This window comes from Saccostrea echinata, unplaced genomic scaffold (assembly GCF_033153115.1).
Source record: "Saccostrea echinata isolate AGI-Se365-2 ecotype Australia unplaced genomic scaffold, CSIRO_AGI_Sech_v1 ptg000007l, whole genome shotgun sequence".
Taxonomy (NCBI): Eukaryota; Metazoa; Mollusca; class Bivalvia; order Ostreida; family Ostreidae; genus Saccostrea; species Saccostrea echinata.
The window spans coordinates 5,769,554-5,795,470 of NW_026889756.1; the positions used below are offsets into that span (position 1 = coordinate 5,769,554).

Below are 25,917 nucleotides of genomic sequence, written 5' to 3' on the forward strand. Positions count from 1 at the left end.
GCGTATCGAATCAATTGAGAGATATATACCTCGTATGCAGGTGATGAAGGTTAGGTTAGATATATGAGAGATAATTATCATAATCTTATGGTTATTTTAAAGTTAATGTGATGATTTGGTACATAATAGAAATCATATTTACATTCTCTCTTTAACACGTGGGTTTTTTTTTTTAAACGTACGATTTTTAAGTTTTTTACTTCCGAAATTTAAAGGAATGCTCAGAATATTTCTTTTTTTCAAATTTATTATTCATTCATCAAACAATCATGCATAGTTTTCAGTGACACACACTTTCATTTTTGGTGTCAACTAAAATAAGGTCACTACAGATTCTCAGGAGTTTCTCTAAGAACCTCCAGCGATATATAAGCTCGCCACATTTGCTCCCCACTCCAAAGCGAATAACGATTGCATGTGTATCTTTAGTCCAGAAAAATAAAATAAAATAAATATTATCTATTGTATAGACGGCATTGAGTCTTAAGCGAAAAGAAGCACTCTACTACGACGTCGTCACGTGACGTCTATAAATAGTAAAATTGTCTTAATGAAAAAGTGAAAAGTTCAACACTACCCCGTGGATAATTCATTTCTTTTTGTAAAAATATTTATGTAAAAACATCACTAGGTCATGAAATGTACTGCTAGAACCCTACTCTCCCGACACAGAAAAAAATATTCCAAAGTTTCGCATGAAACCTGACCAAAATTTTTACATCTTGTACATACGATCAAGGAATTGTCATCAATTCATGTTAACCACACGATTCTAGCAGATTTTCTAAGTACTATAAAATACAAGCTTTCGATAAAACAAAAATTATATTTCAAAGTATGCGGCGTAGTGTTGAACTTTTGCATCTTTGTTATAAGAACGATCAGAGGAAAGGCTGATCGTGATTTCAAAGCACTGCCAGTGTTCATCATAAGAAAACATGATAAGAATAAATCAGCATACCTGATTCTTAATCTTTAATTCCTTATACCACCCAAAAACGACAAGATTTAGTTTATATTATGTTTTTGAATGATTCCATTCATTTTGTGGACCTGAAATTAAACTGTAGATAAAGTTCACGTCATACAGCTTACTATGACGTCATATTGTATAGGCAAGTAGGATGTCTCTGGGTGTAGCCTTAACATAACCGCGTAGCAACTTTGGCAACATAACAGGCTGCACCAGGTTTTTCAGTATGTGGTATACCATGCCATCTTCTGCCTTCTACTGGTGGACGGCAATTTGATTTACGAAATTTAAAAATAATTTTCTAAATGAGAGATAATTTTACTAAATGTAATTTTTAGATCCCATGTTTTGCTTAAAGAATCTATAAACTTTTTTCAGAAGTTATTTAAATTGCAGGACAAAATTTAAATAAATTGATGTAATATTTGCTTCATAATGGAGATTATTCTTTATTTAGAATTCATATTGACACATTGTTCGTTCCAAACATTTGATACACCCCAGCATATAGTATCGGGGGGGGGGAGGGAAACTAGCCCCTCAATTTTTTTCCAAACAGAACTTTTTACTGTTAAAAATATTCCTTGAAAGGTTTATTGTCCCACTTCTGTTGCAGTATAGTTAAATCAAGGCTAATACTGAGTATATTGATCGAATTTGGCTGTGATCCCCCCTCCCACGTCCCAAAAGACTTGATTTAAAAAAAAATAGATTTTGACTGCCAATTATGCAGGAAGATTTTTCAACAAAACATGGGGTGATGTTTAAAAGTAGAACCATACCCATTTCATTGCTTTTTATAAAGTCTGATCTTCAATAACGACGTACAGTACTCAGATTATTACTCTGACAGTATCATTTAAAGGACATATCGCTTGCTTTTATAAATCGTAATTTTATTATAAATATTATCTACAACCTTGTTGATTAAAATACTGAATACAATAAACTATGTTACAGATATCTTGACTACCTCTGTTCGATTAACATTTTCTTGAATTATATTTTTAAAAATTACGCAAATTCTTTACAAATAGCTGTAGGTACAGACTAAACAATTAATCCGTGCCAAACGAGGGAGGATTTGAATGCCCTTTGCCGTCTGTATTTAATTAAATCAGCAAAATTAAAACCAATATAAATTTCGTTTGTTTGCACTCAGAGCATTGTTTAAGTCATTTGAATTCATTTTAGGCTTTAAATGTCATGTTTATTTATTAATTATTTTTTGTGATAAATAGAAATTCAATATTCTGAAATTATTCTGTATTGAGCGTTGCATTTTACAAATCTTTCTCATGTTAAATCATTTATTCCTCATTTAATTCCCAAGTGGCATGCACTGGTCAGACAACAAAGGGGCAGAGTGATAATACCAGAAGACGGTGCTTTTTTTTTAAATTAACTTTTGCAAAAACACCTGTCATTTTTAATCTTACACAGGTAGTACCGTTTCACATTTTACAGTTCGGAGTCGTCCGACTCGTTCCCTTTCATGCTCGACTCCATTTCTAATGAACAGTTTGGAGGCAATGGCCACATCCGACTGGTTACTGTTTATCGTTGTTTCATGTAAATCATAACCATCGATAGGACTTGTTAATAAATTCGGAAACCACATTCTTCGATACCTTGGGCTTTTATTTGTGTTTTCGGAAATAGTCCTGGGAAAACGACTTTACTTAATTTACCCTGGCCCACAATGCCACTCATTCCCTTTCTTCCGTTCAACGACATATCTTTTTATACCCAAACTGCAGAAACACAGTCAATAGTATGTGACCTCATTATATCACGCAGGCATATAGTTTCTTTTGAAATTTATTTATGGGAAGGAAAAACATGTCGGTTGGCTATTTTTTCCCCATTAAATGGAAGTACAATGTAATATGTCTTGACAGAGAGGGAGAGAATTTATTATTTTTTTTACTCATTTCTTTTTATTTAAGTTCTGTTATTTAGTGGCTCATATTTGAATTGAAACAACTAATTGAAATGACTCAGTGGATTTTCTTGGATTTTGCATCAACAGTGTGATTATGGGACACATTCTTTTACAAAACGCATGCAGTCTTCAGAACCTCTTTCAAAATGCTGTGCGAGCATCTTTTCAAGCCACGTTCCGGTGTCCGCCCAAAGCTCTCTCCTACCCGACCAGAATGGGAGATCACACATTTTGGCGTAGGTTGCACTGGTCATTGTGCTTACATTCTCGTGCAATTTGAGGGCGCCAGTCAGTCTCTATGTAAGGAAAAAACTATGCATGAAAAAAGTAAAATGTGAAATATTCTGTAATGATAAGTTGGCCATGCCCGCCGTATAAAGTCATCTACATAGCTTTGTCTATACATGTATACAGAGATTACTCTTCATGCATCGTGGGTATCTACGATTTTGCGAATAATCGCGAGTTTCTGCAACATCCTATTTTAAGCAAGATCCAAAATTTAATTTATAAATACAAGTCCCCATTTCTCTGTGTGTGTGTATGAGGGACCGAGTTTAGGTCCCCGGTTTTGTTTGGTTATGAGGAGATGGGTCCCCTAATTTTACACAGAGTCCCAAGATTGGCACTTCCGGGTCCCCGTTTTCTAAATGCATGGAAACATCATTCATTCTCAAAGATTCACTCTATCGAATAAAACCAGGAAACCTACGGAGTAAAACGAGTTAAACAATGCCAACTTTACCATGAAATCCCTTAGTCCCCATTTTAAGATGTTATGACAGGGTCCCCAGATGGAAGTCCAAATACATAAGAGAGAGAGAGAGAGTGTGTGTGTGTCTGTGTTTGTGAATTTGGTTACAAATTCCTCCATCTTTAAATGCACATTCACCATTTCTTTACAAGACTCTCCTTTAAGCTTAGGTCTTACGCCGAACAGTCGTATAATTTTGAAGGGTTTAGAAGTGAAACGAAAAAGAAAACAATTTTTGTTTATTTCCAGTTTCAATTAGACTGTATCGGCTAAATAAACTAGATGCTCTCATGAGACAGTAATACCCGCACTAAGATGTTTGCATATAAATGCACACTCCTTCATATTGGACTTACCAAGGATAAAGTCAAAATAATGTTATGATGTACACAGTACATGTATTCGTCAAATTGAGCATAAATAGTTCAGGTGACCATGAGCCTCTTAAGTGTTTCATATCTTTAATTCATTACCAGTACAGAATTCAATTAATGATGTAAATTAGGTTTTGATAAAAGAGGGGTTATAAGTTTTTGGCCAATAATTGAAACTTTTAAAATTTATTTTCTCAACAACAAAAATAATGATATCATTTTAGTACATTTTGTGTTTTAATTGGGTTATATTTCAAGAAGTTGACAGGATATATGACAGTCGGTAAGTACAAGTTTAAGTACAGATTTGGGTAAAATAAACTGAAATGCAAAATGGTTAGGTTAAAAATTAAAAAAGATCATCGGATGCCACAATACACGAATTTTACATTCTGAAGAGTTATCTCCCGTTGGCGACGTTATATTCAGTTTTTAGTCCTTTGTAAGTTACAGGTGCAGATCCAGGATTTTTTTTTTTCAGCAGGGTGGGAGGGGTGGGGTGGGTGGGGGGGGGTCCCGCACCTTAGTCAAAAAAATTCTAACCCAGAATTCCCTGAGAAGGAAAATTAAAACAAAAACAAAACAAAAAAAAAACAAAAACAAAAACAAAACAAAACAAAACGAAAAAAAAAAAAAACCAACAAACAAACAAAACAAAAAACAAACAAACAAAACAAAAACAATGATGGTGGGGTTCATGTTCTTTTAAGGGGGGTGGGGGAGGGGGGGTCCAAAGTATTTTTATTTGCTTCAGTATATATACCTATTTAATTAACTCTGCAAATTCCAGGGAGGGGGAGGGGGTCCGATCTCCCTAGTCACACCATGTCCCTGAAATGACAAATGATCATGTGACTCAAAAATAGTAGAAATCTTTCCCATTTGACTATACATAATTTTGTTTCTTGTGTTTTTATGTTATGTACATTTAATGGTATAATGGTTATGAACTCCTGGAGGTCATCCCCATTCTCCTAATGGACTGGAAATGTGACAATATGACTGCATCAAATTAAATAAAAGTGCATCAATGATAGGATTGCCTGACATTTTATTCATGAATTTGGGTCAATCCACCCTCCTAGAATTAGGAATCAAAATCATTCAAAGAGATGCACAATTAAACTATTATGCATTTATTGCATAATAGTGAGGGAAATAGATTTATTCAGCCAAGAAATATCATATTCCCCGAGGGCTACGCCCGGGGGGAATGTGATATTTCTTGGCTAAATAAATCTTCATGTTTCCCGAACATTCATGCAATGATCTGATTATTATACCGAAACAATCAAAAACTTTGAAATAAACATAAATTCGTCACCGCTCTCAAATTCACTTTCATTTTTAACGTAAAGTTATTGAAACCCTTTGATACATCACTAATCATCAATTTTGTGACGTAAACCAGGGTATTGAGACGTCTACTACACTCTGGGGTTTTCTTTCAACGAACGATAACTCTTGCGGGAAAATGCACTAGGTATCCGAAGAGGGGGAATTTGATGAAAAGCATGCCGACGACCGTGAAATATGAAGTTTTATGGCCCGAACACGTGATAATCTAGAACCAATCAGATAACGCGTTGTGTAGAATAATTATAATGAGGTATAATAATTGTATATATTCACATTTTTTTTATGTCAAAACAATTAAAATATTAGTTTGAATAAATGAACAAACAAATGTCTGGGAATGGGAAGGGGCGGGAGAAAGGAGTCTTAATTGTTGAAAACTCCTAAAATGAATGTTAACCTCAAATTTGACTTGTCTTCATTATTTTCAAGTGGTGGTGTCTCCATATGAGTGAAAATTTCTCGAGAGGGACGTTTAATAACAAACAAACAAATGACGTACACACAATACATGTTTATTAGCTGACAGGTATATTTCTGGTCATATCTTTAGTTCTCCCTTGAATCAGAAATGATGATATAAATATTTTAGAATGATTAAGTGTTGAAAAGGTTATGCATTTTAAAATTGATTAAGCTCTGTGGTTTAATTAACCATACCAGTTTAGCTGATTTATAATCGATGAAAGCATTGAGTAGATGCTTAATTTGATATATGGGAATCACAACGCAAACATCTCTTTACAGACTTATATACTCTTTACAGACTCATTACAGACTTCTGATAATACAATAATAACTCTCGTGAAGTTTTGATTTTCTTTTCGATGTTAAGAACAATTTTTTTACCAGTAGTTTGGGAGATGTGAGAAATTGTACAACCCAGAAATATCATGCCCCCCCCCCCCCCTCGGGCAGCGCCCTCCAGAGGCATGATAATTTTAGGTTGTATAAACATTCCATTTCTTACTCACAACAGGACAATAAATGTAAAAAAGTCTCACAACAATGGCTTATGTACAGTGATGTATACTTTCCGAGGAACGCAACAGACTGATTAAACTTTATATTACATCAAAATATATGAATGGATTATGGAATGAACATAAACCTTGCTCTTTCTAAAATGCAACGCCATTCAACGTTGACAAATCGACGACGTTTCAACGCCGAGGAATCAACATTAACATCTTTCATTTTCCAACTAAACTTCACGTTGCAAGCTGACAGTGTTTCAACGTTGAGACTTCGACGTTGAGACATCGACGTAGTTTCAATGTTCAAAAATTACGTCTAAACTTTCATTTTCTTATTAAAATTCCATGCCAGTTAAACTTTACGTGGTGACATTGTAACAACGTTGAATCAACGTTAAAATGCCTGTTGGAAACGAGAAACATTTTGTTGCCAACAGTATATGCTCTTAGATGGTCAATGAAATAACTAGACTGGTAATTTTACTTATTTTATTTTTGTTTTATTTCCGGAAGAGCCCGGAAGTTTTTTGCCATTATTTGTAATCCTAGTCATATATGCATATAGTTGAGTGGGTAATTTTACTTTTTCATTTAATTACTGTTATTTCCGGAAGAGCCCGGAAGTTTTTTGTCAATCATCCTTCTCCCCTTCTTGAGCCTCGATTGCATCTCCTTTTGGATCGGGTCTAATTTCTTTATCTGTGAATAAAGCGAAGATCCAAGACTTTACGACAGGAAAGGGCCACGGTCTATCTCTTCCTTTAGAAACTATGGCGTACCTATCGTCGGGGCCTCTGACGACAAGATCAGACTCATCTTTCGTTACTACACCTACGGTATATTCAGATCCAAAACTTAAGAGACTTCTTGGAATCCTATTGTACAGATCAGTGACATCATAGTTTCGCCATCGTAACTCGCTAAACATGTTCATAGTTGGATATAAGTAGTATCCACTAGGAATCTTTGATAACATGTATCTCGTATGACTTATGTCTGCTTTTCGGTCCTTAGCGGAGCTTGCCACGATGACGTGTTTCCCATGAAGTGTTATTTGGAACGAATTCTTAGCCAATTTAATTATGTTATCCGGAACGTCGTTAAACACAACGACTACCCATTCACGCCATTCATATTTCTGCGAGAGAAATTTGTATAATGCGTCAGCAAAGTCTCTATTTGATCTTCCATACATTTTTGCTAGCAAAACTGAAGTGTCCTTTTCTACTTGCCCCATGTAGTTGAAGCGCATATCCTCATCTATTTCCCTGATATGTTCTATCAGCTTGGAAATTCTTTCTTCCCAATCGTGCTTTGTTGTATTGTATCTTTCTTTGTCACCTGTGAGGCTGTAATAGGCCATTTCGATTGCGGCTCCCTGAATTATCAAATGAAGTATTCTCTTCATAACCATCTCTGTATCTTTACGATTCTCGTTCGTAAAATCTCGTACTAGATCTGGAATCGAATCACTAAGAGGACCTGAGTGAGTTTTCATCATAGCCATATACAATTGCATTACGTTTTCGTCAAACGTTTTATTTTCATAAGTCTCCAAGAATATGTTTTCTGATTTTCCCACTGACTTTAAGTAATCGTCAAGTCTTTTGGAAAACAGCGTTATTTTTCTTTCATACGCTCCAAATTGTGTTTTTAGTGATATCTTCTGTTGTTCGTCTCCCAAGTCGTCAATTCTATTAAATACTTGATCGAATTTTGCATCCATCCTTGCGAATCCTTCTTCAATCTCATTATATTTATCATCAGGAAGTAGCAGTTGAAAAAGTCCTAATACGGGTGCAAAAGCCTCTAAATATTTCGACACCTTCCCAGCAATTTTTCCCAAAGATGCTCCAAAATCTTCAATTTTTTGATCTGCCAGCAACTGTGCTATTTTATTTCCAGCTTCTATGCCCTTATTGATCATATCCATTGTTGAATCACCAACAGATAATCGTACAGTACAAGATGCAACGACTAATAACACCAAGGCAATCTTCATGATCAAGCTACAAAGCAAAAAATACAAATTGATAGTAAAAAAAAGAATGAAAAGATTGTTTCAATGGATAAACAATAATCAAAGAAAGAGGAAATCTATGCATGCCACACAACAACGCCCACTATGTATTTGCCAAAATGAACTAACAAGTGGAAACTTACAAACAAGACACCACAAAAATCTTAATTACACTACAATCACGGCGCCGACTTAGAAAGGCCAACTGCCATGAACAGGTCATGCAGTTGATGTGGTTAACCGGTCTACGTTACACTTAACGCTAACTCTTTCGGGGGTTGGGGTTAAGATTAGAAAAGAAAAAAAAATGAAAGCCCCCGACACCAGTGGACTGGTGCCAGAGGCGATTAGTTTTAAGAGAGAGAGAAAAGAACTTCGAAAAAAACCCCTCTACCATCGGCTGACCGGCGTCAGAGGCGCAAACATCGTTAAAAAAGTCCCTTACGTAGCATTGCTTATTCAAGAAAATAGACAAAGTCCCTTAGGTAGCACACGCTAAAGCGTGCCATCCCTCCACCGCCGTTGGACCGACAATGGAGGTCGGGAGTTCAGCTCCCCGCCGTTGCGGGAAGCCTCTCCCGTGTCTGTCTCTCAGTACCTTAACCCTCGAGACTGTGGTCTGGTTTTCCAGGCCATCACCGCCCAGTCATCATATGCACCATATGGCAACGACTCTCTCTGCTGGCTGGCGAGAGACCCCATGCCAGTGGCGATTCAGTGTGTCTCTCTTCACCGACCTCATATTGCGCCCAGCCTTCCCACTTTACCGTGAAAGCAGTGCAATCAAGTGAACGAACATTTCAAAATTTGTAAATAATTTGAAGTTATGTAATATCTAAAAAAGAGTGAGGATTTCTTTAAAAAATGATTTTTTTTTTATTGCGGTGCACCAATCCCCCAATCAAAAACTAGTAGACAGGAAAGATGTCACAAACGCAATGTTAGTAAAGTATTATTGATTATAAAATAAGTAGCAACCTCTCCTCCTTTTAGCCTTGAATCAGGGATGGTGTCAATTACTTTCAAAAGTAATTAATTAAATTACAATGACTTTGACTTTTTCTTCAATTAAAATACAATTAAATCACGGGCTTTCCAAGACGTGTAATTAATTAAATTACAATTACTTTACAAAAGTAATTAATCAAATTATAAATTACATTTTAAATTTTCTTGAAAATTTTTATAATCCTTGTCAATGAATATACAGAACATCATCCATTTGTATATAAGCTCAACCTCTGCACAAACAATACAAAAAATAATATGCTATACATAAAAAAAAAATATGCACACAAATTGCATGGCTTATGATATTTGATTAAAAAGTATTTTAATAGAGTAAAATGAGTCGCAACAGTGACCCCTCAAATTAAATATTTCCTTTGAACGTAACTTCAACATCCTAAATTGCTATAAATGTTGAACATTTTTACTTCGTAAATAATATTTGTACAAAACATAACTTTTTTCAGCCACAAAATTAAAAAAAAAATAATTCATAAAAATCTGTTTAAATGTTAAAATAATCATCAAATTCATTTTTTTTTTCTTTTCTAAAGCTAGCTGAACATTTTTAATTAAAATAATAATATATCTCCATTGACTTTGTCTTCTAAATCAAGGAATAAATACCTTTTTAGAGGAGTTGATTTGTTTTGATAGCATATATTTTTTTTTTTTTAAATTTTGTGTCTGAAAAAGTTCATAAAAATCTGTTTAGATGTTAAAATAATCATCAAATTCATTTTTTTTTCTTTTCTAAAGCTAGCTGAATATTTTTTTAGCCGTGATTTGGATGGTAATTATCTCTTCCAACAAGAGAGAACTTAATTAATGACACAAACACACATTCTTTTTTCTTTATTATTGATTAAACGACAAATATTGAAATATAAAACATGTCTGTTTCATAGCTGAATAGACCTACGAAGAGTGGTACAAAATTTAGATATTAAAACATAAAAAAAAAAAAAAAAAAAAAAAAATTCAACATTTACATGATGATTAGAAAGAAACAAGATTATTCTTATTAAATAATTATTAAATAAATTATTAAATAAATTATATATATATATATATATATATATATATATATATATATATATATATATATATATATATATATATATATATATATATATATATATATATATATATATATATATATATATATAACAATTAAATAAAGCTATAAGAAATCAATCGGATATTGACCCAATCTTAAATGAGTTGACGATAGTTAAGACTTTCTTTTATAAATTCTACTAAAAACCATGAAAAAACAATAAACAAATTTTGATTGAAAGAGTGAAACAAAAGGTGTAGAAATGATGGTTCATTTATTAATGAAATAATAATTAAAGAACGTTATATTGTAAATGATTGTGCAAAAAGATAGTTTGATATTAAGAAAATGAAAAACAAAGAATTCAAAGAAAAAATAGAAAATAATAATTTTAGGAACAAGATTTTATGAAAGATTGAAGTCAGGAAATTTGGTGCCAGTAGGGAAGGGTGGAGGGGGGTTCTATGAAAGATTCGTATATAAAGGAAATAATGCATAAAAACACATTAAATGGTTCTGTAAAGGCATCGTCAGATCTTCCCTTTCTTTGTAAAGCAGAAAAGAGTTAACATAAAAGAGAAAATATTTACATTGCTTATGTTTTCCCATCGTTAAACCGTATGTGTAACGTTGCACCGAGTCGTATTTGAGACGTTCATGACCCAATAAATGCAAGTACGTCGCGTGTCTTTCACGGTGTGACTTTATGAGACGTAAATGTAAATATAAGGAATTACGATCTATTTTGTGTGTTGATTAGGGTATAACTGCAGTATATGTAGTGCAAATCTTCCTAAAGCTGCTTCGCAATTCACGGAAATTGCTCGTGCAACACTGCAGATAGACTGCCATGATCCTCAACTGATAAAAAAAAAAATATAAAAAGAGATTTGACCATGCCATACGACAATGTCCACCATTCCCGTGCCAAAATAAACCAATGATTGGAAACTTACAAGCAAGACACAACAACAACGCTCGATTACACTACAATCACGGACTTAGGACGCCTAACTGCCATGAGCAGGTCATGCAGTTGGTGTGGTTAACCGGTTTACAGGTCCAACCTTCCCAGAACTAAGAACGCAAAAGAATATTGGAAAATTATCAACTAGGGTGGAAAGATTGTACACCAAGTATTAATGATTTGTTAGGATATTTTAACTCATGTTTTAATAGTACTAAGCTATAAAAAGGCACATTGGGAAGAATCATTGTATAATGTTTATGTAAATTCTTCTGTACATACCATAGTGCTGCTTAATATTGAATTGTTTAACTTGATTTTTTATACTGGATATGTGCCAGAATTATAATTAAGGAAATATTGTACCGGTGTATAAAAATAACGGTGATAGTAAGGAGGCAAAATCTAAGACCAATTACTCCTGTAAGTTGTCTTGGTAAAGAAATATATGGAGATAACGAACAGTATTCAAGCTCAAAAGTCCATTAAACAATACAAAATAGAAGCAGAGCAAACACGGACCTCCAAACATCAGATGTGGGATCAGGTGCCATGGAGGAGTGAGCATCCCCTGCCGACAGGGCACACCCGCCGTGTGCTCCTTGTCATGATCGGGAAATAACGGAAAAATCCGTTGACAATTCAGTGTGTAAATCATTTACATTTGTAATTAATGAAAATAATATAAATGTAAATAATTAGATAGATATGCAGATAATTTTAGGTTAAATCAGAGAAAATGAGGCAAGATCTCGTTAGAACCACAGCACTGTTGATCGTGTATTTTCTTTGAACTTTCCTGTAGAACTATCACAAAAATTTCATAAGAAAATTTATAAACCACTGTAAACTACTGGCATTTGCATTTGGTTATCTTGTTAGCGCCGTCTACTTACAGAGAGTAAACTTCTTACACACCAAACAAAAACCGGTTTGATCACAGAGACACAAATGATAACCATTTATATTTTTTTTTTGTTATCAAGGGTAAGTGTACAAGCGAAAAATCTTTTCGCCTCCATTGATGTTATAAATGTGAAAAGGTAGGGCGTATTTGTAAAATGTGAACAACGATTTCTCAGAAGACAACAGGAACATGATCACAAACGAACATATCCATTTATAAAAACATGAAGGAAATGTAAATTGCAATCCTATGATATAAATTTGTAAATAATATTTTGTATTTATTGACAGGAGATTATTTATGATTGCCATCAGCGCTAAATACGAGGGTTGTCCAAAAAGTTCGTGGACAATGGCTTTTTTGTCAAAAAGAATGGTTCAAGATATACTTACTATATACCAAAATATTAATTATTAAAATCCAAGTCAGAATAGTTTGGCTTTTATCGTTTGAAGTTAATATTTTTGTAAAAACTGCGGTCATTAAAGGTCGCCGATGTGCGCACGGATCAGGGTAAAAATGTCAAAACTTTTTAATAAAGATTTCATAATAAAATGATTATTTTCTTTATAAAAGAAGTCAAATCTTAATAAAAATTAAATGTGTAGCAAATAAAGCGACTATTGTCTTTTTCTGATATCTTTAGTATCACTTAGTAAATAGACAGTGAAAATATTAAGTGAAAACCTAAAGAAGTATGTTTTAAAAATTTACAGAAAAGGCGACGTCGGCCATCCGAACGGAACAGCGTACAATTATACAATTATGTTCTAATACGGTGAAACGACGTCAAACACAAAATATTTATTCAAATAACTTGAAATTATTGGAATATATTTAGTTTTTGGCAGTGTGGCATGATAAAGGAAATTAGCGTGTGTCCATGAATATGTGATAAAAATTCCATATTTTTGACGTTAATATTATGAAATTTACGTTACGTTAGACGGGGCCGTGCGGCTTGCATATACGAAGTATTTACACCTATAACTTTCATAAAATAGTGTGCACTGTTTTAATTTTTTATATAATTTCTTAATCATGGTGTATCTTGAGATACTTCCGTACACGTTTGCCATTCCGGACATTATTGATAAAATTTAGGATTTGTCCACAAACTTTCTGAAAACCCTTGTACATGTACTTAGTTTCATAAAATCACAGAGTAAAAAGTGATCATATTTGTCATAAACATTTTAAAGAAAAAAAAAACAACAACTATTTTTTATCATTATTTTCATGTCCCTAAGTATGTGACATTTTGAATGAAAAGTTGTTATTGATTGATGCTCAATTAAAAAAAAAAGAATGCAATGCTTACAAATAATAGGTTTGATTCTCACAATTATAAAATGAAAAATTAAAATCAAATGTATTAACTTAATTAATTAATTAATGAAAAACTGTGTCAGATACATCGTTAAGTGCCTAAGAAGGTTCACGATTAAGATTTAAAGTAATGTCAATTTTCTGAATGTTTAAGGTCTTTTTTTAAGGTTCAATTTCAGTTTTTAAGGTCACAAATTAAATTTTCGAAATACTTAAATGATTCGTGTAAACATCCGTTACTTTAATTTTCTCTAAGGGAGAAGGGGTATGCTTTCTAATTGAAAAGAAAACATAACTCAAACTCAGCCTTGTCAATTATATTCTCATAATATTTTATCTGAAAAAGAAGAAAAAGAAGACCTTGAAAAAGAAATGAAAAAGAAGACCTTGACACTTTGTCAGAATGGATTAAATGTATCAGATGTATGTTAAAATCGCGCATTAAAAGATTGAGAGGCAATATGAAAACCATCTATCCTTCTGTATTCAATAATCCAGAAGTGAAAAAAGAATTAGATAGATTACATGATCAGTACGTACTGGTCCCTTCTGACAAAGCAGGTAACAACATTGTCTTTGTTTGTAAGGCTCATTATATTAAATGTATTTTAGAGGAACTTGGATTTTATTCTACAAGTGGTAATCCAACTAATACTCATAGTTCCCTTTCTAAGGAAGAAATTCTTCAAAATCATATGTAAGTTTTGAATATTTTTAATATTCCAAACAACCAAAATGAATTTGAATTACCATATTTATGTTGGATTCCGAAACTTCATAAAAATCTTTACAAACAAAGATACATAGCGGGTTCCAGTAAATGTTCAACCAAGCCTCTATCTTTACTCCTCACTAAGATATTAACAGTGGTGAAGGAGAAACTTCAAGAGTACTGTGCAAAAATATATTCGAGAAGTGGTGTAAATCAGATGTGGATACTTAAAAATTCCAAGGAACTTTTGGAAAATTTGAAATCACAAGATTTTACCAAAATCAACAGCTTAAAAACTTACGACTTTTCAACTTTGTACACAACCATTCCCCACAATAAATTAAAGTCCAGGCTTTTTGATATCATTGACAGCTGCTTTTTCAATAAAAATGGAACCCGTAAATATACTTACCCTGTCATTGGTCATTTGCAAAATAATTTTGTTAAAAAACATTCTGATTGTTCAAACAAGTACTCTGAAGTTGACATTAAAAAGATGCCTGAGTTTCTGATTGACAATATCTATGTGGTTTTTGGAGACCAGGTCTTCCAACAATCTATTGGAATTCCCATGGGTACCAATTGCGCCCCGTTATCAGCAGACCTTTTTTTTGTATTCATATGAAGCAGAATTTGTCCAAAATCTTGTACGTGAAAAGAAGAAAACACTTGCCGTGGCCTTCAACTCGACATTTAGATATATCGACGACGTATTGTCAATTAACAATGGCTATTTCCATTCTTATGTCGATACGATATATCCTTGTGAACTTGAGATAAAAGATACCACAGAGTCTGACACATCTATTTCATATTTGGATATTTTACTTGAAAAAGACGTTGATGGTTATCTAACATCCAAGCTTTATGATAAACGTGATGACTTTAACTTTTCAATCGTCAACTTCCCTTAATTATGCAGCAATAGACCTTCATCACCTGCATACGGGGTATATATCTGTCAGTTGATTCGATACGCAAGAGCATGCTCTACGTATGTACAATTTCTAAAACGAGGTAAATTATTGACAAATAAGTTGATGAAACAAGAATATCAGCTGTCTCGTTTAAAGTCATCATTTCGTAAGTTCTATGGTCGATACAATGACCTTGTCAGCAAATACAATTTATCATTGAGTCAAATGCTGACTGAGGTTTTTCACACTAATTGTTAGGCCATTATTTACACACTGAATTGTCGACGGATTTTTCCGTTATTTCCCGATCATGACAAGGAGCACACGGCGGGTGTGACCGGTCGGCAGGGGATGCTCACTCCTCCATGGCACCTGATCCCATCTCTGCTGTTTGGAGGTCCGTGTTTGCTCTGCTCCTATTTTGTATTGATTAATGGACTTTTGAGCTTGAATACTGTTCGTTATCTCCATATATTTCATCTAATATAGAAAATCAATATATAAGTGATAAGAAAATTAAAAAAAATGTTCTATTCAAAATCATATCAAAAATTGGAAACCTGAGGAGCGAACATTCGTAATGTGTGATTGTCCAACAATTAACAATAGGTATATTGTCAAATTGATATATAATATTTCATTAAACGATATATATTGATATACTCATACGGAATGAATGGAAATCGCTGTTTCACTTTGTTTACGAATCCCAATGAACTTGACTTAACCCTCTCTCTGTAATCGCTAATTTTCAACAACATCAAGATAGCAGATCAGTATCATAGGTCATTGACTAAAAACTGTCTTATTAAGGTTCTCCTCTCATGTTTTCAATTTCTGATATGAAATTTTCAGTTTGAAATAATGTCTAATTGAGCTTCATTGGAATCTTTTTCGCAAAAAGAGGCAACGAAATAGGAAGAAAATCTTACTATGTAGCTCAATTTGTGAATGTAGGGGGAAGCAGGTCCAACTCAAGCTGCCCGTAGAGCAGCCTTTGTCAAGATTTAGTGCACCATACAAGCAACTTAATTCTCATCAGCGATGCTTATGGCCGAAAAGATTAAAATTTTGATTGAAACGACGTTAGATGGAAGGCACCTAAAATATGAATTACTCAAAGGAGCCGCCACCGTTCTATTTCTCATAACAGTGATAAAAGGGCGCAGTTCCGGAAAAAAAAGTATAGGGTTGTTTTAGACGCACAACCAAACTTTTGTGAAATAACCGAATGGCGAGGGATTTAATGGTGGTATAACACTCAGATACAAACAATTTAGAAATTTAAATTCGGAATTAACTATACTGAACGTGAAATATAACTACAAAATCCAAACAAGATATACCAGTACATGGGGTCTGATAGATGATTAGGCTAGCTAAAGAACTATCAAACAATAACACTTGAAACAGTCTGTCGCGGGAAATTTGTTCAAGAGCTCCACACTGCAACTGACAATAACTGTAAATATAAACATAGAGGGAAGCAGGTGCAACTCAAACTGCCCGGAGAGCAGCCCCTATGTCAATGAGAGTGTCAATCCTTACAAAACTGATATGTTTGCTGCAGACCTGCACCAAGTCCGCTGCAAGTTTGCAGCAAACAAAATTGTTCGCAGGAAGAAAAAAAATCTTGTTCGCAGATGATTGCAGGTAGCTGCGATCTTGCGGCAAACATTGCAGCAATTGCTCGTACAGCAAATTCGCAGGAACTTAACATGTTTGCAGGAAACATACACACTAATCTGTTTGCAGCAAGTTCGCAGGAATCATTTTACAAATTGAATGCTTGCAGGAAGTTCGCATGAACAGTAAACAAGTCAAATCAGCCAATTAAAAGCAGACTGCACTGGGGTCAACACAGAATTCGCCACTTTGATATGTTCGAATTGAAGTTGTAGATGTTTCAGTATTTTGTTACATGTAGTAAAATATACAATTTTGAATGATTACAAAAGAATAATTCTGGATATAGGTGTACATTGGCATACACAACATCTAACTGGTAAGATCTGATTTTGTTTTTATCATTTTAATATGAAACAGTTATATCTTAAAAGGATGTTTTAGTAACTGATGTACTTTCTAGGTCAAATCTAAATCTGTTTATGAATTATGAGACATACACACATTTGTATGTTTCTTTAATGTTCAAGGTTTTTAGGTTCCAAATCAATAATTATAAATGTTTATATGTTTTTTCAGATAAAAAGGTAACTGTAAATAACTGTAAAATTTTAATCACAAAGTCATGTGCAAAGATTCTTAATTTTCTGTACGTGTCAGAAAAAAAAATTATATTACATTTATATTAAGAATAGTATGGGAGCATTATCTAGGAACATAAATAGAGACCATCAACACTTCAGAAACGTGGTGGATTTTCCCTATGATTAACAGATTGAGGTCAGGAAAAAGGCTTTCTGCGAACTTGCTGCTTGTACGCAGGAATGGCTAAAACAATAAAACTATTTTGCCGTAAGTATTCAGCAAGGTTTCCATATTTGGAAAATCTCATTTGCATTGTAAAATGTTTGCTGCAAGCTTGCTGCATACTTGCCGCAAACTTGCTGTAAACACAAAGGCTTTGTATAAGCTGTCATGGCTTCTTAGCGCCATTGCAGCAAGCTTGCAGCAATGTCTGCAGCAAGTTTGCTGCAGAACTGCAGCAAATGTTGGCAGGAAGGCTATATTTTTGGTAAGGGGTAATTAATTAATTAAGGTTTAGTGCAACGTACAAGCCTTGTTTCAAATACTTAATTCTCATCAGCGATGTTTATGGCCAAAAAGATTAAAATTTTGATTCAAATGACATGAGGTGGAGGCCTCGTTTAATATAAATTACATCATAAACATGTACTCTATACGTGCCTTGTTTTATAGGTTGATTGTAATTTTTAAAATTTTTTATTGTGTCTCTAAGCAAAATTTTGGCAATTTATTTTCATGAGAGTAGGATTACAAATTTATATATAATTTAATCGAACATATTTGTGAAGTCTTGTATGTGAGATCTCTTGTGTTAGTATTATTTTTTTTTGTTTGCACTGGACGTGGTGGACATTGTCACAAGACTAGGTGAGATGTCTTTTTTCCTTCTGTTTACTATCTTAAGAAGATCAAATCATTTAATTTCTATAAAATAATTGATTCTGATTGGATAACAAATTCTTTTGATAACTGCATCAATAAAATCTGGAGTTCGTTTGCACTTAGCAGCCGGAACTACTTTGTCTGTCTTTACATGTATATTTTCCGCTTCCAGATTACTTCCTGAAGGAACAAATAAATACTTTTACTCTATTAATAGACATTTTTCTGAATTTCGAAACTTGTTTCGTTACGATCCTGACTTATTTTCTACTTTCGTTTCTTTTTGAATTATCCCCCTTTGCTAAACAAATCAGATCGTCTGCATGACAACAATACAGTAATCGGAAAGAATGAAAGAAATCAGCATACATATGTTAAATGTTTGACTTTTGAGAACACTGGTATGAACAATAGAACTGTGAAGAAATGCTTTTATGCTACCAAAGCAGGGAAATGCCGTTAATCTGTTAATTCTTAGGAAACGAATGATCGAGAAAAACAACACTGTATGAACGAGGACGGAATTCTTTCAATGTTAAACAGTCGGCAAACAGACTCGTTCAGATTTTACAGAATGCACAGGTTGTGATACATATTTATCTGTTCAGTTTGAAATTCAAATGAAGAGATGCGCAAATGAAATCCAAAATTTCTGTGACCTATAGACAGAGTTTAAGGATATTTGAGTAGCATCTCTTTAAATTAAACGGACCTAGACAGCTTACCGGGGAATCCTATTGGGATATAGCAAAAAATTAATAACACAACAGGTAAGTTTTCTGTGTTAAAGAACTGTCAAGTATTGTTAGAAAAGATTGGTAATGGCACGACACTATTTGAGGACGTTGTTTCTTCGTTAGGCCTATAGCCATTTTGAATTTCAGCAACGTTGTGAAATATTCCTACGCACTGTTTCGATGTGTACATTTAATAATAAAGTGAAAGAAAGTTTCATTTTATTATTTTAAAATCATAATTAAATGATAAGAAATGAAAGTAATATTTTTTCGTTGACCGACGTATCAAAGAAAAAAATTGGACGGAAAACATTTTCATCAATGCGCTACGTCTTTCTTAAAACCATTTATTAAAACCTTAATTTCAATCTTTTAAAACCATTTACACATGTACATTGATTTACTAACATAGGGTAAATATTGTTGCAATAGAATTGCATTTAAGGGTTCCATAGCTCTAATGTGACAATGTTGGTTCTGAAATATTTTTCCTTCAAATTACCGACAAAAAACTCAACCAGAAGAAATTAGAGTATAGGATGCATGAACAATCATTTTAGAATTTCTTAAACTTGAATAATGAATTTTTAGACGTTACAGAAAATTGACATAACTTTGAATTTGAGGAGCGATCCTCCCCAAGTCGGCACGTTGAAAATTCTTAGAAGTATAATTTTCAGAGAAATTTGCATGGTGACCCATACTTTTCTTTGTAGATTTTGGTAGATAATTACAATTTAAATGTTTCTACCAAGAGCCTTTGGCAAGTTTTCTTTTAATTCATTATCTATTTCTAAAAAAAGATTACTTCCATAGGGTGAATGCAGAAATCAATAATCAATATATTGTTAAAAAAATCACTAAATTCACATTTTTTCTTCGGTAAATCATTTTCAATCATCCAATACTTAATTATGATACCACGTTTCGGAGATCTAGCCATCTGTTTATTAAATCCAAATCGTCCATTATACATCTTATACCTTAAGCAGGACAAATTGTTATTGGAGTATTTGAAAAATAATGGATTTGTGTAAAAGTATATGTATCTTTCGAAAATGACAGAATAATAATTACTGTAGGACTTGAAGCATTTCACGTTTTATGGTCAGCCAAGTATTTCCCGACTTGTAATTAAATTTAGTGCTTTTCTACGTTAACAACTATTTTCAATATAAAATCAATATATCGAACAGCTCGAAAGATCTCGCGCTTTTTTCTGACTTCTTATTAACCTGTGAGTTCTTTAGTACGAGCTTTTTCATTATTATTTTTTGATTAATATACGTTTTGAAATTTTGTCTCTATAGAAAGGTTTATGTTTGTCTTACCTTTTTCATCCGCTACAGCATAAAATGTTACAGTTGGTATAACTGTTTTGTTTGATAGGCTGATACCTTACTTATATATGAGAAAAAGAGCAATTCATCTGTCAATTTTTATATTATGACACTAATTATTTAATTAGAAGTAGAATTAAAATTGCAAATTAATTTTTTAAAGGAATGAAAAGATTTATCAAAAATAATTCAACCAATGTAAGTGATATTACTTTATGTGGAAACATTACTTGTCGCATAGACGGAATTAACAATGATAAAAGTTCAAAGGTTTTAGAAGAAATTCTTAAAAATATGAAATTAACATATGGAAAGAAAAATATGTAAACCTTAGTGGATACACTTGGTGTGAAGCAAATAACGTCCCAAAGAGTTGCATAGATTTTTATTAGTTCAACTCTGTTGCTGAAAATAGGGCAATTTTGTCCTTGTAGAAGTCCTGGTACTCATAATAATGGCATCAGAATGACAGATCATAGAATATTAAAATTTGATTTTTTTCTATACATAACAATGAGCGAGGAAGGGAATATTGGAAACTTAATACTTCACTTTTAAAGTGTAATGCATATAAATCCCAAGTTAATAAATTTGTAACGGGCGGTTGCCCAATACTCCCGAGAATCAATTGATATGAATCGATTTCAGTTTTAACCGTTTATTAGTTACAATAGTAAAACATCCATAACAATAAACAATGCTTACAGGTCTTATGTTGACCGCTCTCTCCAATAACAAAATTGACTCTCTCCAATGATGACTTCAACTCTGCCAATATGAAAAATGAAAACCGTCGTATATAATTTAACACCGCCGGGATACCCCGGGCCTGGACGTCTGTGACGTCATAATTGACATAAAATGACGTAGAGTGCACAATCAATATAACAATAAGTATCAGGCCCACATAGTATTTACAAAACAACAATAGGTATATTTAATATACATAAACATACTAATTAAATTTCCGTCAATGTACAAAAGTTATATTCAATTACTGGAATATTAATTAATACATATCTTTTTTTATTTACATTATCCATTGTATACATGTCAATATATAGTTACATATAAATATCTACAAGGCAGTATACAAAGGATTTTTTACACACACAAAGATTCATACATCCACTCGCACATATCGGATTGAACTAGAATTATGCATAAGGAATTTGAAGGCTGCGTTAGAAAGAATTCACTATATCAATTATTCACAAATAATAAAATGCAGTTATCAAAAACAGATATAAAACATTCAATAATATTCAATAGATTGGCTTTAAACAAAAACAAAAACATTTTTCTTCCATAAGTCCCTTTTTTAATCAAAAATTGACGATTTAGAGATATAAATTGATACAAATCTCTCAATGTTATATTTCATTTTCAAATGATTTATTAGACCAAGGAAGTTTGGCTTTTAACACTGTAATGAGTAAGTAAAAATGTACTGCCTAGTGTATAATATAACAATATAATTTATAAAGTTTATAATTATGTTATCTTTAGTGAGTGGTATTTCACCAAAAATAATACTTTTGATATTAAAGCCAATTCTTTTAGCATTTGTTCTATAGATATACATACTTAAATTTCTCCATAAGTCCACTACGTCATACAAGTTACAAATACATGTTGAATAGTTTCAGTATCCTCCTTACAAAAGTTGCATGAGTTCGATATTTTAATGTTAATTTTTTTGAGAAAGTAGCCAACAGGAAGAATTCTATGAAGCAGTCGGTATTGAAGCCATTGTACAGAAGAATCATTTGTAGTCTTGAAACACACTCGAAAAACATTTTGTGTGCATATATCATTCACTCCACGAGGGAACAACTCTAAATTCCACTTTGAAATTGCTGTAGGCTTTGTACAATTTTTGTTTATGACATTATAAATAATTTTTGAACATTTTGCATTTAACAAAATATATTCAAAATAAAATGATAAATAGGGCAGACAAATTTTCTTCGTTATTGTTCTCTTAATTGCCAGATTTTTCACGCATTTTGCAATAGCACAAATAACACTATTGTACTGCATTACATTTAGAGAAGGAAGATTGAAATTTTGTTGAAAAGCAGACTTTGCAAATTTCCAACAGTTTTGACACCTTTCTGAAACAAATTTTCTATAGAAATACTTTTGTTTTCAATCTTTATGTTCGAATTGTACCATATTGGAATATTACAAGATTTATTTTTCATGTCCATGTCATGTTCCACTATTTGCATAACATATTGGCAAGAACTAAAAACATCAGACCAAAAAGGATTGTTCTTTGTCATTATGACATTAGAGATGTATTCATCCCCAAAATCTAAAATTTCTTTTATAACACTATTTCCATTAACTGCCAAAAATATATCAAACCATGGTTTTTTCCTGTAATCAACAGTCTTTGGACGCAAGTGCATTTCAAGGATTTTATAAAATTGTCTATATTTACCATTAATTAATACATATTAATAAATAATAAAGATGTCAACCGCCACAAATTGGTAAAAGATATAAGTAAAAGAGAAGGCTCGTCTATTGATAGATAAGAGTCTTTGAAACTGTCGATCAAAACTATTTTTCAAAAGCCTTTTCCACTAAACGTCAAAGAACATATAGAAAAATAGTATTTCGAATTGAAAAGAAATTAATGAAATTGAAAATCCACCTCATAATTTCATAGCCATGAATAAAAAAAGCATTCTAGAAAATCAATTAGGAAACTTACACTGTATACGATAAAAAAGGTCGAGGGGCACAAATCCGATCAAGGGCAAATGGGTTAGTGAGGGTGAAAAAAAACCCAAATATGTTCTAAGTTTAGAAAAGAAACACCAAACAAAAAATGTCATGCATGAAATTTTAAACGATAATGATGTGCTTGTGATTTTTAGGAAAATCTTTAAACTTCAAAATTAGTGCCGAGCGATGATGTTAAGGAGGGATTCTCTTCTGGTTTCTGACTAGATGAAATATTCAAAGTATATTTGCTGATATGTTTTATATATTTAGATGTAAGGGATATAAAAGATCATATTTTTCTTTCATCAACATAGTTGTACAACTTTAAATAGAAATGGTAAACTAAGTTTGAAATCTAGCAGGGACTATATTTTTGGCGGAACGGCGGCGTATGAAATTATCTCCTTTTCTGATTCTCAAAATTATTATAGAACAATGAATTTAGTTAAAATTTTAAAACAATCAAAGATTTAAAGAAAATTTCAAATGTAAGTAAAATTAGTAATAATGGACCGAAGTTTTAAAATATATCAAATAAATATGATTTTCCAAACAAACTACAATTTTGTTAACTTTTAAAAGCTTCCTTTCTACATTTTTTTGTAAGTACAGATTTGAGCAAAAATTCGTTAAAAGTGTGTTTTTTTCTCTCTTAGTAAACGGTCAAAACTTTGTTTTTGTATCAATTTGTATCTTTATATGACTACTTTACCATATGTGAAAATGAGAAAAATTTAAATATTCGAAGCAAATAAAAATAACTAAGATATCCCAAAAATCTAACAAATATAGAGGAAATTCGGATTAGCCAATATCTATTTGAGTTAAATTATTTATGTCAGTTTGGTAGTATCATCTCATAGACCCTATATTATAATATCTTTTTATACAAAAAGAAAACATTTTATTTTTTGAAATAGAAATAGGCATCAAATGATTGGCAGCAGTATTTTCTATTCTTACGGTCAAGGAAAAAAGATAATGACCTTGACCTGACCTTGCTTTTAAAATAAAACGGTCAAATTTAATCTAATTGATACCATTACTTAATGATAATGTCTTCTTGAATCTATGAAAATTTCATTAATTTTTAAATACAAGAAATATGAGAAGAATCCCTCCTTAATCTTTACTTAGACGGATGTAATGTAAATAAATTTTCTAATAAGAATAGAGATTTATGTGATGTTTCCGCCTCAATATCTGAATGTAAGGAAACAGTTATGAATATGAAATCAAATAAAACCCCTGGTCTAGATGGAATACCAAACGAGTTTTATCAATGTTTTTGGGATCAATTATCCCCTTTATTTTATGAAAGGAAATTTTCTTTAATGAGTAAATGACTTTTTCGCAAAGACTCGTTGTTATTTCTCTTATACACAAATATGGTGAAAATATCTTTTAAAAAACTATAGACCAATAAGTCTTACCAATACAGATTATAAAATTATAGTCTTTATTTTTGGACGTAGATTACAAATAGAGAATGATACATACCCTTTTCGATATCACATCATGTATCAGCCCGAGACACCAATATCAGCCAGACGGATTATAATATCTTCATTACTTAGTAATAATAATACTGCACACATCAACTTGAGAGAAAGGAAAACAAATAAATAATCATGCACTGACTACTGACATGTACGTAGCTTATTGTATCAAAGGACAGTATTTTAAAATCAAGAGAATGTGAACAAAAAAAAAAAATACGTGTATTATCACAAGTACTGTTTTTTAAAGTTTAATTTGCCAGGGGTGTGATATTGATCCGTATCAGCCCCGCAGATTCATATCAACCCTGTAGGGCTGATACGGCTATTGTGACGTCAGGCATATCATATATGCAAAAAATCCTGTATTTATTACTAAGTTTGTAATAAAGAAGATTATTTACAAGGAAATAGAATATGAATAAACAGCGTATATAAACGCCGACTTATAGGAATGAATGCCCGCTTTATACTAGATCTGTTTAATTATTGTGAAATATATAACAAAAAAGGAATTTTACTAATTTTAAATTTTGAAAAAGCCTTCGACTCAGTCAAATGGATTTTTTTTTAACTTTAGAAAAAAAAAATTTGGTCCGAATTCCTTAAAGTGGATAAAAACCTTGTATTGAAACCCGATCTTTAGACTAAAGAATAATGGATAAATTTCGAAAAAAATGTAGAATGAAAATCGGGATCAGACAAGGTTGTCCAATATCAACCATTCTGTATCTTTTTGTTGCGGAAATCTTGCCTATAAAAATTAAAGAAAACGAGAATACAGAAGGTTTTCAAGCTGATTATATGGAAAGAGAAGTAAAAAAATTACAACATGCTGACGATATGACACTGAAATTAAAAATATTGAATCTCTGAAACAAGCTTTGGAAACTTTAAACAATTTCTGTATTCAAGCAGGTTTTAAAGTCAATATCAATAAAACTGAATGCATTCTTCTTGGTCCTTTAAAAAATCGTTTTAGAGAAATAGAGAGCATTACAGTTAAAAAAATGAGGCGGTAGAGGGTTTAGGTATTTATATAGGTCACGAAAAAATTGAATGTTGTAATAAGAATTGGATGAAAGTCTATCATGAAATAGAGATTCTATCTGAATCTTGGAAGAGAAGAAAATTAATATTATTTGGGAAATGCACTGTAATAAATTCTCTAGAGCTATAAAAACTCATTTACATTGCAAGTGTTTTTGTA

General features: G+C 32.4%; 1 protein-coding gene across 1 annotated transcript in view; it reads right to left on the bottom strand.

Moving 5' to 3' along the window:
- Positions 1-7,010: 7,010 nt before the first annotated feature.
- LOC133180692 (uncharacterized) overlaps positions 7,011-25,917 on the bottom strand; it is a 323,243-nt gene continuing 304,336 nt past the window's right edge. The window contains exon 3 of the mRNA XM_061315158.1: positions 7,011-7,983. Within this exon, the coding sequence (XP_061171142.1) occupies positions 7,011-7,983 (973 nt within the window). The remainder of the gene's footprint in view (positions 7,984-25,917) is intronic.